This window comes from Mytilus californianus, unplaced genomic scaffold (assembly GCF_021869535.1).
Source record: "Mytilus californianus isolate M0D057914Y unplaced genomic scaffold, xbMytCali1.0.p SCAF_4, whole genome shotgun sequence".
Lineage (NCBI taxonomy): Eukaryota > Metazoa > Mollusca > Bivalvia > Mytilida > Mytilidae > Mytilus > Mytilus californianus.
The window spans coordinates 93,612,214-93,626,791 of record NW_026262690.1 but is presented as its reverse complement, the minus strand read 5'-3'; the positions used below and the strand labels follow the sequence as shown (position 1 = coordinate 93,626,791).

At 31.0% G+C, this 14,578-nt stretch overlaps 1 protein-coding gene across 3 annotated transcripts in view; it reads right to left on the bottom strand.

Moving 5' to 3' along the window:
* The window catches only part of LOC127698847 (kinesin-like protein KIF26A), a 132,313-nt gene that overhangs the window by 64,741 nt on the left and 52,994 nt on the right, over positions 1-14,578 (bottom strand). For all 3 annotated transcript variants that reach the window (XM_052202530.1, XM_052202531.1, XM_052202532.1), the window contains one exon: positions 6,148-6,341. In XM_052202530.1, coding sequence (XP_052058490.1) covers positions 6,148-6,341 — 194 coding nt within the window. The remainder of the gene's footprint in view (positions 1-6,147; positions 6,342-14,578) is intronic.

Below are 14,578 nucleotides of genomic sequence, written 5' to 3'. Positions count from 1 at the left end.
TATAAATGCATTAAAAAAACAAGAACGCATGCATTGTCATTCTTAGCAAGCACACCCCCACTTGTAATTAAAGGAAGTCAGTCAGTTCAGTAGTACTTGAGAAAAGTGCGAAGACAGATTTTAAGTTTCTATTCGGCATATTGAAAATTTCAAATTATCTGCAAACAGGAAATAGGTGTTTGACAGACAGTTCCAATAAGTTCTCACACCTCTTACATCTCAACACTGTCAAGTGGTTGACCAAACATGAAGTCATTTTGTTGATAGTACCTGAGAAATGTATGACCAAAATATTTTTTGGACACACAGACAGACAAGGGCCTCATTGATAGGCAGGGAGTAATAATGTTTGCCCTTTCATTTGATTTTTTTTCTTGGCAAAATAACAGTTTTTTACCTTTCTTTGCCTAGCTTTTAAATCAAAATATTTTAATCAGAAACAATTTTCTGATAATAGTGATCCCAAGTAAAAGTTTTCAAGGATTTTATCGAAAGATACTTAAGGTTAAAATTTTCCCATAATGCTTTAATTCTGAAGCATCTGTTTGTCTTTGGTGAGAATACCATAGTAATAGAATATAGACATTTCAGTCAAGCTTGAATTGTAACAGCTTCAAGACATAACTTACTTTGTTTTTTTTTTTTTTTAAATATTTGAATAAATAACAAATATAGATGAAAAGATATAATTCCATAAAAAAAATGAAAGATATTAAATGCAATTAAAATCTATATGAAAAGTTTAAAGATTTTGGATCAAAGAAATATGACAAAATAATGTTAACAATGATAGCCGATCATAGAATGGGTGAATATTGAATATTGCATACATAAAATACAATATCATTGTATGTATTATAAAATGCAATAAATGATCCTATGTCAAGGCTTAATTGAAGATAATTGGTAAAAATGGAAGACCTCTGACAGGAATTGTAATGGTAAAGAATTGAAATCCATTAATTTGTGAAAATTAACAGCTGTATATGAAATGTGACTAATTACTTAAACAATGAAGTTCAATTTCCTTTCGTACCAAAACACCCAAGGTATAGGCATGATAACAAAAGTATATCGCTTATATAATTTCAATAAAATAAAAAATTTCTCTGTTTAACGATTTTTTTAAGTGTTCCATTTCATAGAAGTTGCATTTAAAAATTTTGCACAGTTAAAAGAAGACAACGCAAATTAAACCAGATCAAAGAACTTGACGATTTAATTTTCCACGTTTAAAATATTTCTGCATTGAATAAAAATAACACCTGGAAAAGAGGACTATTTAACAACTAGCTTTTAAATGTTGATCTAAGGAAATTTCAAATGCATTTAAAATATTAAATGAAATCCTTTCCTACAATCCAAATAGAATTACTAAAATATCACCTCGTAAACCTGCAATAATGAACAGCTTGAAATAAATCAACATTTATAGTACATGTATGTGACAATGTCTGAGCAATAACACATTCCTATCTTGTCTAGGAAACACCTGGCAAAAGTTTTTACCTGTAATCATGATCCAACTTCTGGACTCTAGGTTAGCAATCTGCTGTTTCAGCAGTGGTATGCTGATAATATTTAGAGTTATCCCCCCTTATACAAGTTTCTGCAATTTATCAATGCACTATCTTAGAGTATTGTTTTTGTTGTGATTAGTATCAATGTAAAAATAAACTAATAATGCAATAGCATAATAAGCAGAGAGACAGGCCAATTTCCCCTTTATTTATTTCACACCATGGCTGTTTTGAGTAATTTTTTTACAATCAGAGCTTCAAGTGTATACTTTTGAGGTTCTAACTATATATATAATGCCTCATTAAAAACATATGACTAAATTAGAAAGTTCAAAACTAACATCTGATAGATTTTGGCAAATTTTAAAACTATATATAGTCTTTCGGATACAAATCATTTAAATTTTGATTAAAGAGGAACTTTGATTGCAAAATTTTAGTAAACCATACAAAATTGGCAATATCTTATCAAAATACTGCCTTGAACAACAATATGTTTTATGAAATCTTAATTTAGATTTTATTTGAAGTATGTAAAATTGTTGTAATACTATGATGTTTTAAGTATTTTATATAGACAGTTTAATACTCAAATTTAAGTGTAGGGTTTATCAAATTTTCAGATCTTGACCCTGAGAAGGTAAAATATTACCAATGTTTTTAGATGTCACAAAAACTAGGCTGCTGACATTTATATATAAATGCATTGTGGCAGCAACAGAAATTTCCCCTTTAAAGACACACCGGCTTAAAATAGAAAAGTACACGGCAGAGTGTTTGAACTAAGGTCTATCTGACCAATTTTAATAAATTTTATAGAAGTAGCATAACATCACACCTCCATGACACATAATTCAGGTAAACGTCAAGAGTACACAGAGGAAGAACTTTTATGTCATTTAATTCTAATAAACGAGGAATTTCTATGTGGAAACAGACACATAAAACACTGTTCAAAGACTCAATGACGAAAATGCTTAGACATTTAATTAAAACAAATATTAGCATTTTGAAATTTAAAAGTGTTATAAAAATGAATATCCGCAATATATATTACTGGGCATGGAATTCGATGTGTTGACATTTAACCTCATAAATATTTCTTTAATTACTCTTTTGAAGTTTGACTTAGAAAATAATTATAAATTGTTATTGCGACTTCTCTTTTTATACTATGTCTAAAGACATAATAGACTGATCAATAATAAAACTATTTCCTTTAAGGACCCAAAGGTTTTTAACCAAATTTTAATTGCACAATAAACCTTCTTCCTTTAATTTTACAGACATGCCATTTTATAGTTTGAGAATAAAAACGCCCCATTTCAGAGTTAGGTAAAATCGTGCTTACTTCAAATGCTATTAAAATAATAGTCCATTAGAATTTTGTACAAGAAATTTTCTGATATTGTGCCAAAAGAATACTAAATGCCACAAACATTTCCAATGCTGATACTGACTATCATTGCAATTTAATTACAATTCATAGTTGCAATTTAATTACAATTCATAGTTTCTCTCTGATTGAGTTTCCATATACAGATTTAGAAAATAAAATCAATAAAGATTCTTTCATTTATTAGTGTTACTACATTTTCAATATTCTTTAATTTTGATTTCAACAAATATAGAAATAAGTTTTTATGAAATTGAAATCAACTGAAGGATGCTATTCTCCTTACCAGAAATGATTTTGATGATTAACACTTTCATAATGTAAATCATATTTAAAAGTCTATGGAAAAAATAAAAATCTTTGTTTCATTTCTTATCTTGTGAAATTCTTTTCATTTTTCAATACATTAATCAAATTCTTTTTACTTTTTTTCTTAAATTAATGTAATTACTTGGCAATCAATTACCAACCCTCACTTACTGATCACAGCGGATTCTAAGAAACATTTCATACATAAATATTTTGCTTCACTGAAAAATAAACCACAAATTGAAAACTGTGAAGATGAACTGTACCTGTTTTTGGCTTGGTTTCCAAATGAAAAGTCAGGTCATCATGTACAGGTCTTTTCATTAACATACAATTAATTTTTATTTGCCTTTGGTATGTCAATGTCTAACTACATTTCAATTAAATAAAGGTGATATTCATCACACATACCTGTGAAAGTCGGAAAATTAAAAATCCAACAGGATAAATAAAATCCAGTGCAAAAATAATCTCAACGAAATTACAAAACTTGTTTCAAACAAAAAGCGTCAAAAAGCATGTATACATTTGAGATGATTTCTCAACCTTGTGATTTTTTGGTGACAAGATAGAGATATAGATCATCTTTTGGTCATGGATTTCATTCACAGCTAATTCATGAGAAATAACGCAACAGTTTCTACAATGCGACCCCCGAATATCTGTCGTCTACTTTCATTGTTATAATTTTGTTTGATGTCCATATAATATTTCATAAGGAAATGAACACCCCTGGAATAAAATAGCGGTTATTATAAAGAATTGGCACTAAATCTAACGGCGTAATTGTCCAGAGCTATTTAACACTATTGTTGAATAGGCTAATTACAAAACTGTTACCTTTTAATTTTTCATCGATAAGTGTATATATGAAATTAACAAAATATATACCTTTTACCTATAGAAATACTTATACTTAAGAACGACTGAACCATTTTAATACCGAACCGTTTGATCTTTAAGAAAAGCAAAGTTAAACAGTATAAATAAACAGATTATTCAAGCAATTGAAGGCATTGAAAAGAAGATACTTTTCAGAAAACACAAATTAAGCATTCCAGTTTAAAAAAAAAATTGTATAAGTTGTTCAAGAATGCTAAATTAAACAAGAAAAGAATCTTAAACAAGAAAATGTACATAATCACATGCAATATGGCCATGGATAAATAAATTCAATTTAGTTTTATGATGAAATATAAACAAAATATCGGTAAGATCACTTCAGAAATCATCTTCTCCCTAGCGATAGACAAAGTGCAGAAAACTTAAAAACAAATTATCTCCTGGTGCATCATCTATAGACGCAGTGGTGCAGAATTAAAAGATAAGACGGTGATCGCAAAACCATCTGTGTACATCCTCAGGTTTAACACCTAAGTATCACACCTGTCTGCATTGTCTTAGTCATAGGTCAAACATCTACCACCTTATAGAGAAGCTTGATTTTTTTAAGAGGGTCGATAGGTGATGGGAAAGCAGAGAGGAAGGGGAAGGCAATGAGTATTAATGTAGGTGTACATCATCAGGTTTAACACCTATTCATAGGTCAAACATCTACCACCTTATACAGAAACTTGGTTATTATAAGAGAGTGGACAGGGGAATTGGTAAACATAGAGGAAGGGGAAGGGAATGAGTATTAATGGTTGTGTACATCCTCAGATATAACACCTAGGTATCACACCTGTCTCTATTGTCTTAGTCATAGGTCAAACTTATACCACCTATAGAGAAACTTGTTTTTTTATTGAGAGGGTGGACAAGGAAGTGGGACATAAAGAGGAAGTGTATTGTATTAGGAAGGCATTTCAGGTGCAGATCCAGTTTTTTTGAGATAAGGGGGTAAAAGGATGAAATGGTGAGGATTCAAGGAATTTTTTTCTTCAGATTTTTCATAAATAAATCAAACATTTTGAGTGGAATGCCCAGGTGCCCCTTTTGAATCAACTTTCTTATGTATAGTTGTTTTTTCTTCACAGTCAATGCCAGGAAAAGGACTTATCAATGATACATCCCATTCTTGTTCATGTATCTCGATTATTTTATAACATTAATTTGCCCTCTATGACCTCAAAAAAAAGAAAAAGTTCCTCCCTTAGTGTACCTATTGATAAAACAAATCAAACACACCCAAATGCTCACATTAAGATCTCATATAGATTTTAAGTGGTGCAGAGTCTTTAAATGAAGTGGCCACTAGTTTTTTCAATCAATAGTTAGCTTTTTCATCAACATTGCTGTTATCAAAACAATAACATATATGTATGCAAAAAGGTGATGATTGTTACTTTTTTTTATCTCTTTTTGTTTTCTTTGATAGTTCTTTTATTTATTTTCTAACAATTTTTATCTGTTCTTTCATTCAAGTAGATATATGTCTGAAGTCTTATTACGTCAATTGTTTCAAAAGATTTCAAAGATGTAAAGTCTTTTGCATGCAGAATCCAGAATTTCAATGAGTTGAATCATTATGATAGGTCCTTTCTTTCACTAAATTTATCCTTTTATGTTAATAAGCATTCTTTTTATCAATCTAAAATACCTTCAATATGATTCAAAGAATGGAGTTTTAAGTCAGTTTTGGGGCCTGTGACCTCCATTTGTAACCTTTGATTTATCTCACCAAATAGACCCATCAAACATATTACATGATGAAATTCTGCGCTTTGGATCTTCAATACTTTTATTTTGGGCCAGCAGAATATACTAGACCATAACAGAGGCCTCCTGTTTACATAAGCATATTTTAAACAACTTACCTAGCAAAATATCAGTTAGTCGTAATCGTCTATTTGGGCCTTAATTATGACTTTTAAACCTTTAAAGTCCATTATGGAAAAGAAGAGGGGATATTCTGATTTGCTCTGCTGTGTACACTAGACTCTTTTTTTTTTTTCAAGAAACACCAAACATATTACTTACCTTGCATATGTGTTTGGAGGTCTAATGACAGACTTTGGACCTTCACTTTGGGCCTGCTGTATACACTGGACCATTGCCAGGGCCTCTTGCTTCAAGTGTTGTAGATTTGTGTCACATGTAGTACAGTGCCCATTACTCTGTGCCTTATTGTCTGAGATTTGAAGCTTTTCCCCTATTTTATCTACATCTAACACCTGAAAATAAACAAATGATAATTGTACTGACAAATCAGTGGCTTTCTGTCTAAAATTAGCATTGCTTAATTAACTTGTGCCAGGGGCGGATCCAGCCATTTTTAAAAGGGGGGTTCCAACCATATGTCCCCATTCAAAAGCATTGATCGTCAAAAAAAAGGGGGGGTTTCAACCCCCAGAACCCCCTGGATCCGCCACTGCTTGTGCTGTCAAATCAACATTCATTCTTTCTACCAATACCTAAAGGATCTCTTAGAAAAATTGGTCCTATAGCATTTATTTATGCTCTCCCAAATCTCACATGAAAAGAAGTTTGATTCTGCAAATTTTACAACAGATTCAATGGACTCCGTCATATTCATATTTGGTATAAATACCTGTCAATTTCAAATAGCTGTTGATACAATTTTAACAAAATTGACCACTTGACCAATTGTTAACTTATGAATGCATAAAATATCCTCACCTTTTCGGACAACATTTTCCAAATATCAAATGCTATTATTGCAACTCATTAATGAATGAACGTGTTTGTATTAAATATGTGGTTGAGAATTTGGAATTTCTATGCAGATTATATAAGACTTAACTTCTGTATCAGAAATTTGACATTCATATAACCCCATCGTTACTGGCAAAACACCTTAGGTATTGCTTAATCATCTTAGCCCAATGCTCCACCTATTTAGCATTTATAATGGTATTACAGCCACTAAAATATACATGCAATTAATTGGGGATTAGACTTATAATCCCTCCCTAAACTTCACGACTTATAATCCCACCCCTGACCTTCAACAAGTAGGTGTCGTTAAAGAATAAGTCAAAACAAATTAACCAGATAGGTAACAGCTAGTAAAGTACTCCCAGTATTTTGAAAAGTTGGCACTGTCAGCCATTTTTTAATCCTCTGAAGTTCATCTCAACAATTACCTTTCAGCACTTTAAACATAATCCCCACCTTCACTTTAAAAAATTAAATATAATCAAACATAAATAATAAATATATATTTCTAAAGTTTTTTCATCAAAATATAAATAAAATAAAAATAAATTAAGTTTTTTCAGTAAAATAAATTTTTTATCATAATGTACAAATTTGATATCAGCTTTGACCCCATTGACTTCTAACTGTCATTAGGTTTCTTTTGTAGTTGGGTTGCTTTTTATTCATATTAAGAACATTTTTATCATGCATGTATGGAACAAAAAGTTTCCAGCTGTTCACAATCATGTACTTATGGTCGAAAAAGTTTGTCATACTTATAATGTGAAATCAAAGTACTGAAGTACTGAACATCGGATGACCGCAGGTTCTTGTGGATGGTCAAAAGCACATGTCACAGAAACAGATCACATCTCTATACCTGAAACTGAGGTTAATTTACAGAGATTTTTTTTTTCTTATACAAGTTCGTGCTTGGATGATGAATAAATGACAGGAAATTCAACCTCACCGTAATAACTATTATAGTGTAGTGATACAAATCAGTATACCTTAGACTATTATACTAATATAATAATAGTTCCAAAGAATACACTGGTTTGTTGTTATATATTATGTTAATATTACGGTTGCATGTATATATAATTTTCATCTATTTGTATATCATACTATTCTACTATTGTTATAGTGTAATGCAAGTGCATGGTGGACACTCTTCTGTAAAAAAAATCAAAGTCTTAAAGGCTGTAAAAGCAATTGCTGCCATGTTAATGTTTTGTGGACTTTTATTTTTCATCCATATATATAAGAATTAAACCTGACAGGACAGGAGTGTTGACTAGTGAGAAGCAAGACGGTTTTAACTTTATATCAATATAAGACTTTAGCAGGAAATCATTTTAAATATGTTTTATATTTCACAAGGAGACAACATGTTATGGATTATCCCCTGGTAGTGTTTGTAACTGGGCAATAATTTCCTTTATTGATTTAATTTTAACCATTTTCATAATTAATTTAAATTAACCATTCAGTTAAAACATTTCAACTTTCCAGACGCAAATGTTGAAAAACGGGACAGAAATAAAATATCTTACAAGACATAAACATGTAAAAAATAAATATATATTTCAGCTTACTAAAAATATTTTCATAATGTTACTTTGACGTCATTTCTTAAAACTAAGTCCCAAACATAATTGCTCAGTTGACATGTGTCATCCTCATGCGATACGAGATAACTATAATTCTGATGCAATCCCGAAAAGGGGGGTCATCACAAACAAACATGACATTAAATTGTCATTATACGAACTAGAACAAACAGCTCTATGTTGCTTTGATATTTATCAATTTTCAGGAAACATGTGAAATAAATTTCAGGTCCATTTCATTATAGTGCCTAACAAGATTGTGTGAGGTAGACGAAATTGACCTTAAAACGATCGTATTGTCTTTTGATGTCCAAAAATAGGCAGATCGGACATATAAGGACTTTATCTAATGACTACATAAATTTGGGATTTATTATTATTATAATATTCTAATGAAACTGAAAATTGTATTTTTTTTTTAGGATAAACAACAATTTTACCTGGCGTAGCCGTGCATAAATGTTATTCTGCATTTATCTTCGAAAAATGGCGTATTTAATGGAATAGAACGTTAATACAGTAAACTTTCTCTTTTTTTCTCCGCAATAGGCTATCAAAAATAATTTATCTAATGTGTATGTGGAAAATTATGTGAAAAGATAAAAAGTGGCAATTGTTACGTTTCATACCTTAAGTTTCATTCATCTGATTCTGACCAATGCTTATATACTAAATATCTATTTGTATGCCGCTATTATTGTTGTTGTTACCAATAATGTAAATCAATTGTATCTGATTTTATGCCCTTTATGGGCCCTGTAATTTGGGAAATAAAAAAAAAATCTATTCATTGATAAAACATAATATGGACTGGTCCAGTGTCCAGTTTGCAGGTCATTTAATTTTCTGTACACATTCATGCACGCTCTGATTTAATCAATATACTCGTACGAAAAAGCATGAACAGTTTGAAGGTAATCTAATAATAACTTAATCCAATCAAATTGCATAAGATTCAATAACAATGTCAAGTCCACATCATAATGAGTAATAGAGGTAAACTGGGTAGGGAGAAAATGACAGATATTTCAAGTTAATATTTATGCAATTATAACGAATTAAAATTTGTCAACCAAAAGTTTTGCTACAATTTCAAAAATATGTCGTTCTGTATGGGTATAGTTTTCGGATCTTTCATTAGCGTATTTAAGGCTATAAAAAGTTTGGGCTTCAAAAGTTCACACAATTATTGACTTTATACAGAAAATTCGTCCTTGTAAAACATTTAATAGTTCACAAATGATACGCGATTTTAAAGTAAAATTATTTCTTAAAACACTGCAAAAAATTTCATTCATATTGATAAAGTGGTATCGTCATAAAGTGCGTTGAAATGAACAGTGGTATAGCAAACATCGAATTCCCTCACAAAATGTTATCACACACTACAGTAAGGGGAGTCAGTTAAGTTTGTCTATTTTTAGATACTATACAGGTAATCATTTGACTACGTATACAACCTGTGTGACCCTGTGTAGTGATTTTGATTTTACGATAAATTCATGAATGAACGATAATTTTATGAATGAACATGAGCACCTGACTCTTTCTTAAACACCTATTAAACATATAAAACCGTATTTAATAAGGAGATAATTCAGTCAAATTTTCAGTACTAAATCAACAAATGAAATGATTCCATTTTTTGATGAAACATCGTACGAACGGAGAACGGAATCGCAGGTATAAAAATGCACTTTTTTCCCTTGTAATGACCGCGGATCTATAACTTTTATAGATCGGTTGAAATCCCAAAACTAATTTGCATAATGGAAATTTAGGCGATAGCAAAACATCGGAGTGACCTCAAGGTCATCCTCTGTAAAAAATTATAATTTCATCTGATGGTGTAAAATTACCTAACTGCAATTCATTTTTCCAAGAAAGAAAAAATTGAGTATTAAAAAACATCAGATAAAACCAGCTATTATATTTACAACACTACATTTTGACAATCAGTAGCATCTATCTGCGACTATATGTCTGCAATGGAAATGAGTTTCTGTAATGAATTCTTGTACTAATTCGGTGTTATTCCCAAATTTGCAATCAAATTTTAAATACTGGAAGTATTTTCTAATTTTGTTGCTAATGACATGCATCAACAACAAGAGTTTAATATTTTTTGCTGACGAAAGATACAAATAAAAAGCATATTACATTGTTATGAGAATTTATGGATCTGTAACTTAGGCAATGCAAACTGAACTATATATTTAAGGTTAAAAAAAAATTGAAGACTACTCCCTCATCTGGTCAAGTGAACAAAAGAACTTAATCTATTGCATATGTTCAACATATATGAATAAAATGAGATGTGGGGTAATTTTTTAATGGGGACAGCAACCCAAAAGCAAACGAAACAAGCAAAAGACATATAGAGGTCAATACACTATCAGAATATAGATGATGATGATGATGGATGACAGCTTAACGTCCAGCGGCAAATTAATATGCATATTCAGGACAAGAACATGTTCATGTAATATAAATATTAACCCTGCTTTGTACTAGACCGACATGCTGAGCCGGATTTTTTACGTGCTAGTTCACACGGTAACAGTCAGCAGAAAGACATGTCACCGTACCAGGACACATTATTCTGACTCCAAGTTGACCAGTCTTTGCTCTTACTCCTTAATGCCGTGTGCTTATTGGAGAAGCAGCAAGTACCAATTTTAAAGTCTTAAGTGTGACCCGGCTGCGATTCAAACCGATGACCTCCCGCTCTAGAGGTGAACACACTACCACAAGCCCACTGAGGCGGTATCAGAATAAAGAACAATTCAATGCAAGTTCTGCTTTGGAAAATAAGCAGCTGCTGATAGACATGTTGCAATTGTCCTGTTTATTCACTAAAAATAAAAGTTATATTTGTATTAAATTTAATCATAGAACACCTTTGAAAGAAGTAAATACGTGAGTGAGAATATATGTATTTGATATTTTGCGACTGAGTTCCAGAGTAGTAATTGTTTAAATCATATATGTATGTGAATGTTTATGTTGGTGTATGTGTTCGTATTTGAGGATTTTTAATAAAAGGTTAAATGATTTAAAACAACAAAATAAATCATGATGGTCTCCTTGAATTCGTTGCGAAACAGAGAATATAATTACTTCGGCCTAAAAATTCCACAGGAGTGTTATCTCAATGTACTGAAAATTCATAAAACAGAAAGTTTAGTTCCATTGCAAAATTGAGGAACCAGAAAACACTGGTTTTCCCATTAAAGATTTAATTTGACGATTTATGAAATACTTTTAATGTCATATTTAAACTTTATGTTAGTAGGTCTTCACAGATAAAGAACATGTCAATAAAACCGATCAAATCTTTATTTATTGTCTAAAAGAGAATGAAATTTCACTCTTAATTTAACAATTATGTTAATATGATCAATTGTGTAATGTCCATAAAACATTATGATGACACCCTGTCTTTTGTGAACATTTTTATCTATTCATGATTGGAATGTGTAATATATCCGACCGTAATTTAGGCCGATGCAAACCATGTCCATACATTGTTGTAATATCAACTCCCTGGACTCTCTACAGTTGAAGGGGTGAAAAGCAGGATCTCTCCCAAGTTCTCTTATCTTCTCTACTGTACATTTTCTTGCACTTTTCAAACACCTGTGCTGTCATTCTAAGACCCTCTTACTTCCTGATTCACTTATTCATTCCCAGTTCCACTCCAACTCTTTAACTCCTTATCATGATCAAAGTTCCAGACTTATGTGAATTCATTTATTTTTGTAAATACTTGATTTTGTGGTTTTGACAACTTCAACATACAAGCCTATAGGAAATTTTTGTTGAAAATTTTTTTTTTTCCCCATATACTGGAGTACCTAGAAAACACAGGAAAATGAGTACCCTAACAAATAATAATAAATCTGTAGTTATTTTTCCACTGTCAAATTGTTAATGACTCCTTAAATTACTTCTTGTCCCACATTTTCTGTCCCATTCAGTCTCATTCTCACAATCTTACCTTCCAGTTATATATTGGTTTGTTAATATTTCCCATATAGTTACAGGTTGCATATACTTCTGTCCTACAATTTCAATCTCTTTAATGTCTTTTGAAAAACTTGATATTTTTCACAACATAAGTGTACTCATTTATATGTTTGTGCTGCTGAGTTGACATGACACATTTTGTTTTCTTTTGGAATGTTAGACCCTCCACAGACACCAAGTCAAATGACAACTTTATATTACTGAACCATACAGTAGAAAGCACAGACACCATTCAAATGGTACTGAAGTGAATTAGACCCTCCACAGACCCTAAGTAAATAGTCCATTGTTTATATTTACTAACGAATATATCACTTTTGCCTTGTTTGTTGTAACTTTAAGCTTCACCTTCTCACTAAGTAAATATCATTGTTATTTTTAAGTTTTACAACAAATGTTTTATGGGTAAATGACCTATACACAATATTTTTACTTATAACAGTCTATGTTTATTTTTGAAATAAGATTTTCATTTCCAATTTCCTGCCTGTTCATTTAATCCTTTAAAATCAAATTACAGAATTTTTTTATTTACTGTTCCACACCTTAATGTGGTCATAAATTGCTGACCATAATGTCCACTTCAAACCATGACCACATACATATTCTGAATTTTTTCTTTTGATTTCAAAAATACTTGAGATTACTAAACACTTCAAGTCAGAGTCCATTATATGCAAATGGGCTAAAAATACAGGAAGCATGAACAATCATTTCTACAATTACAAATGACTTCCATATTTTTGCATCCATAATGTCAACCAAATAACATTTTCAAGGCAAATCCACTCATAAAAATTATTATTTACAACAGCATCAAAGACATATTTTTACACCTCTGACCCAATTCTTGATTGTATTTCCTGGTTTTTTGACAAGTTTATGAGTCTGTGAGTGTATCACCTTTCAATCACACAAATGACAATTCAGTTTGCCTACAGACTTAATCACACAGTAACGATATTGAATTGTGTTATGTTTGCTTCATGACTATGATGAGAGAATTATAGGAACCAGTGACTTCAAAAGCAACAAATTATTTCAGAGTAGCCAAACATTTACTTTTTCTGCCCCTATATCCAACAGGTATGTGACTGACTTACTCCATATTTTGTCCTTTTTTTCTTCTAATGTCCAGCCAATAGTTTTGAAATAACATTAAAAAAACAACATAGTTACTGTAAGTTCAGAAATTAATGCTAGTTTTTAATAATGCGAATATACGACTCCTTGAGTATTGCAAAAATAAGAACTCGCATGATCTTGTACATATATCCATATGTAGCTTTTCCTAAAGTCGCAATAATTAAATTTGCATTTTTGTTCATTCTTCAAAAATCGCAATAATAAAAGCAAGCAATAATTTCTGCTTTTACAGTAGTTGTCTGTTTCATGTTTCTTTGTACCAATTTAGACTTCTAAAATCCCCAGCCCTAAACATATCAGAAGTAAATTTCTAGGTCCAATGGAATATTTCTAGGTCCAATGGAATTCAGTTGACAGATTGATTGTTATTAGTTTTATGCCCAGTGTTATTAATAAATTTAATGGGAGATTGTTGCAGAAACTAAAACTAATATAGTCTGCCCTTGTGGCCACATAAAAATAAAATAATAAAAAAAAAAAATCAAAACCAATGTCAATTTAAAGTGATGACAAGACAAATAGCATGTATTTCAAGATCATTTCTTGACCTTTAACCTAGTCAGTCAAGTGCCCTTGACTTTGGATAATTAATGTCTTCTTTCAACCATTTTCTTTCCTATAACCCTTGAAAACAACAGCCCACCAGTACTTTTACGTGATCTCAATAAGCAATGCATTATAACTTGTTTCAAGTATATACAGTATCTTTCATAGAAGTCTTACACCTTTTAACAAATTAGTTGACTTGTGTCAAGGGGGTGGTATAAAAAAATGTCTTAAGTATGTTGTCTAACACTTGACCACATCCTTCTTCAAACTGACATTTGTAATTTTGTATTCTTCTTCTTTACATGCGACAGCCATTATTACGCGGCCTATTCAATAACTGAACTGTTTAAATAACGATAACAATCGGAAACTGGCTGGACATTGAGTTGACAGGGACATAGGTGATCATTGTC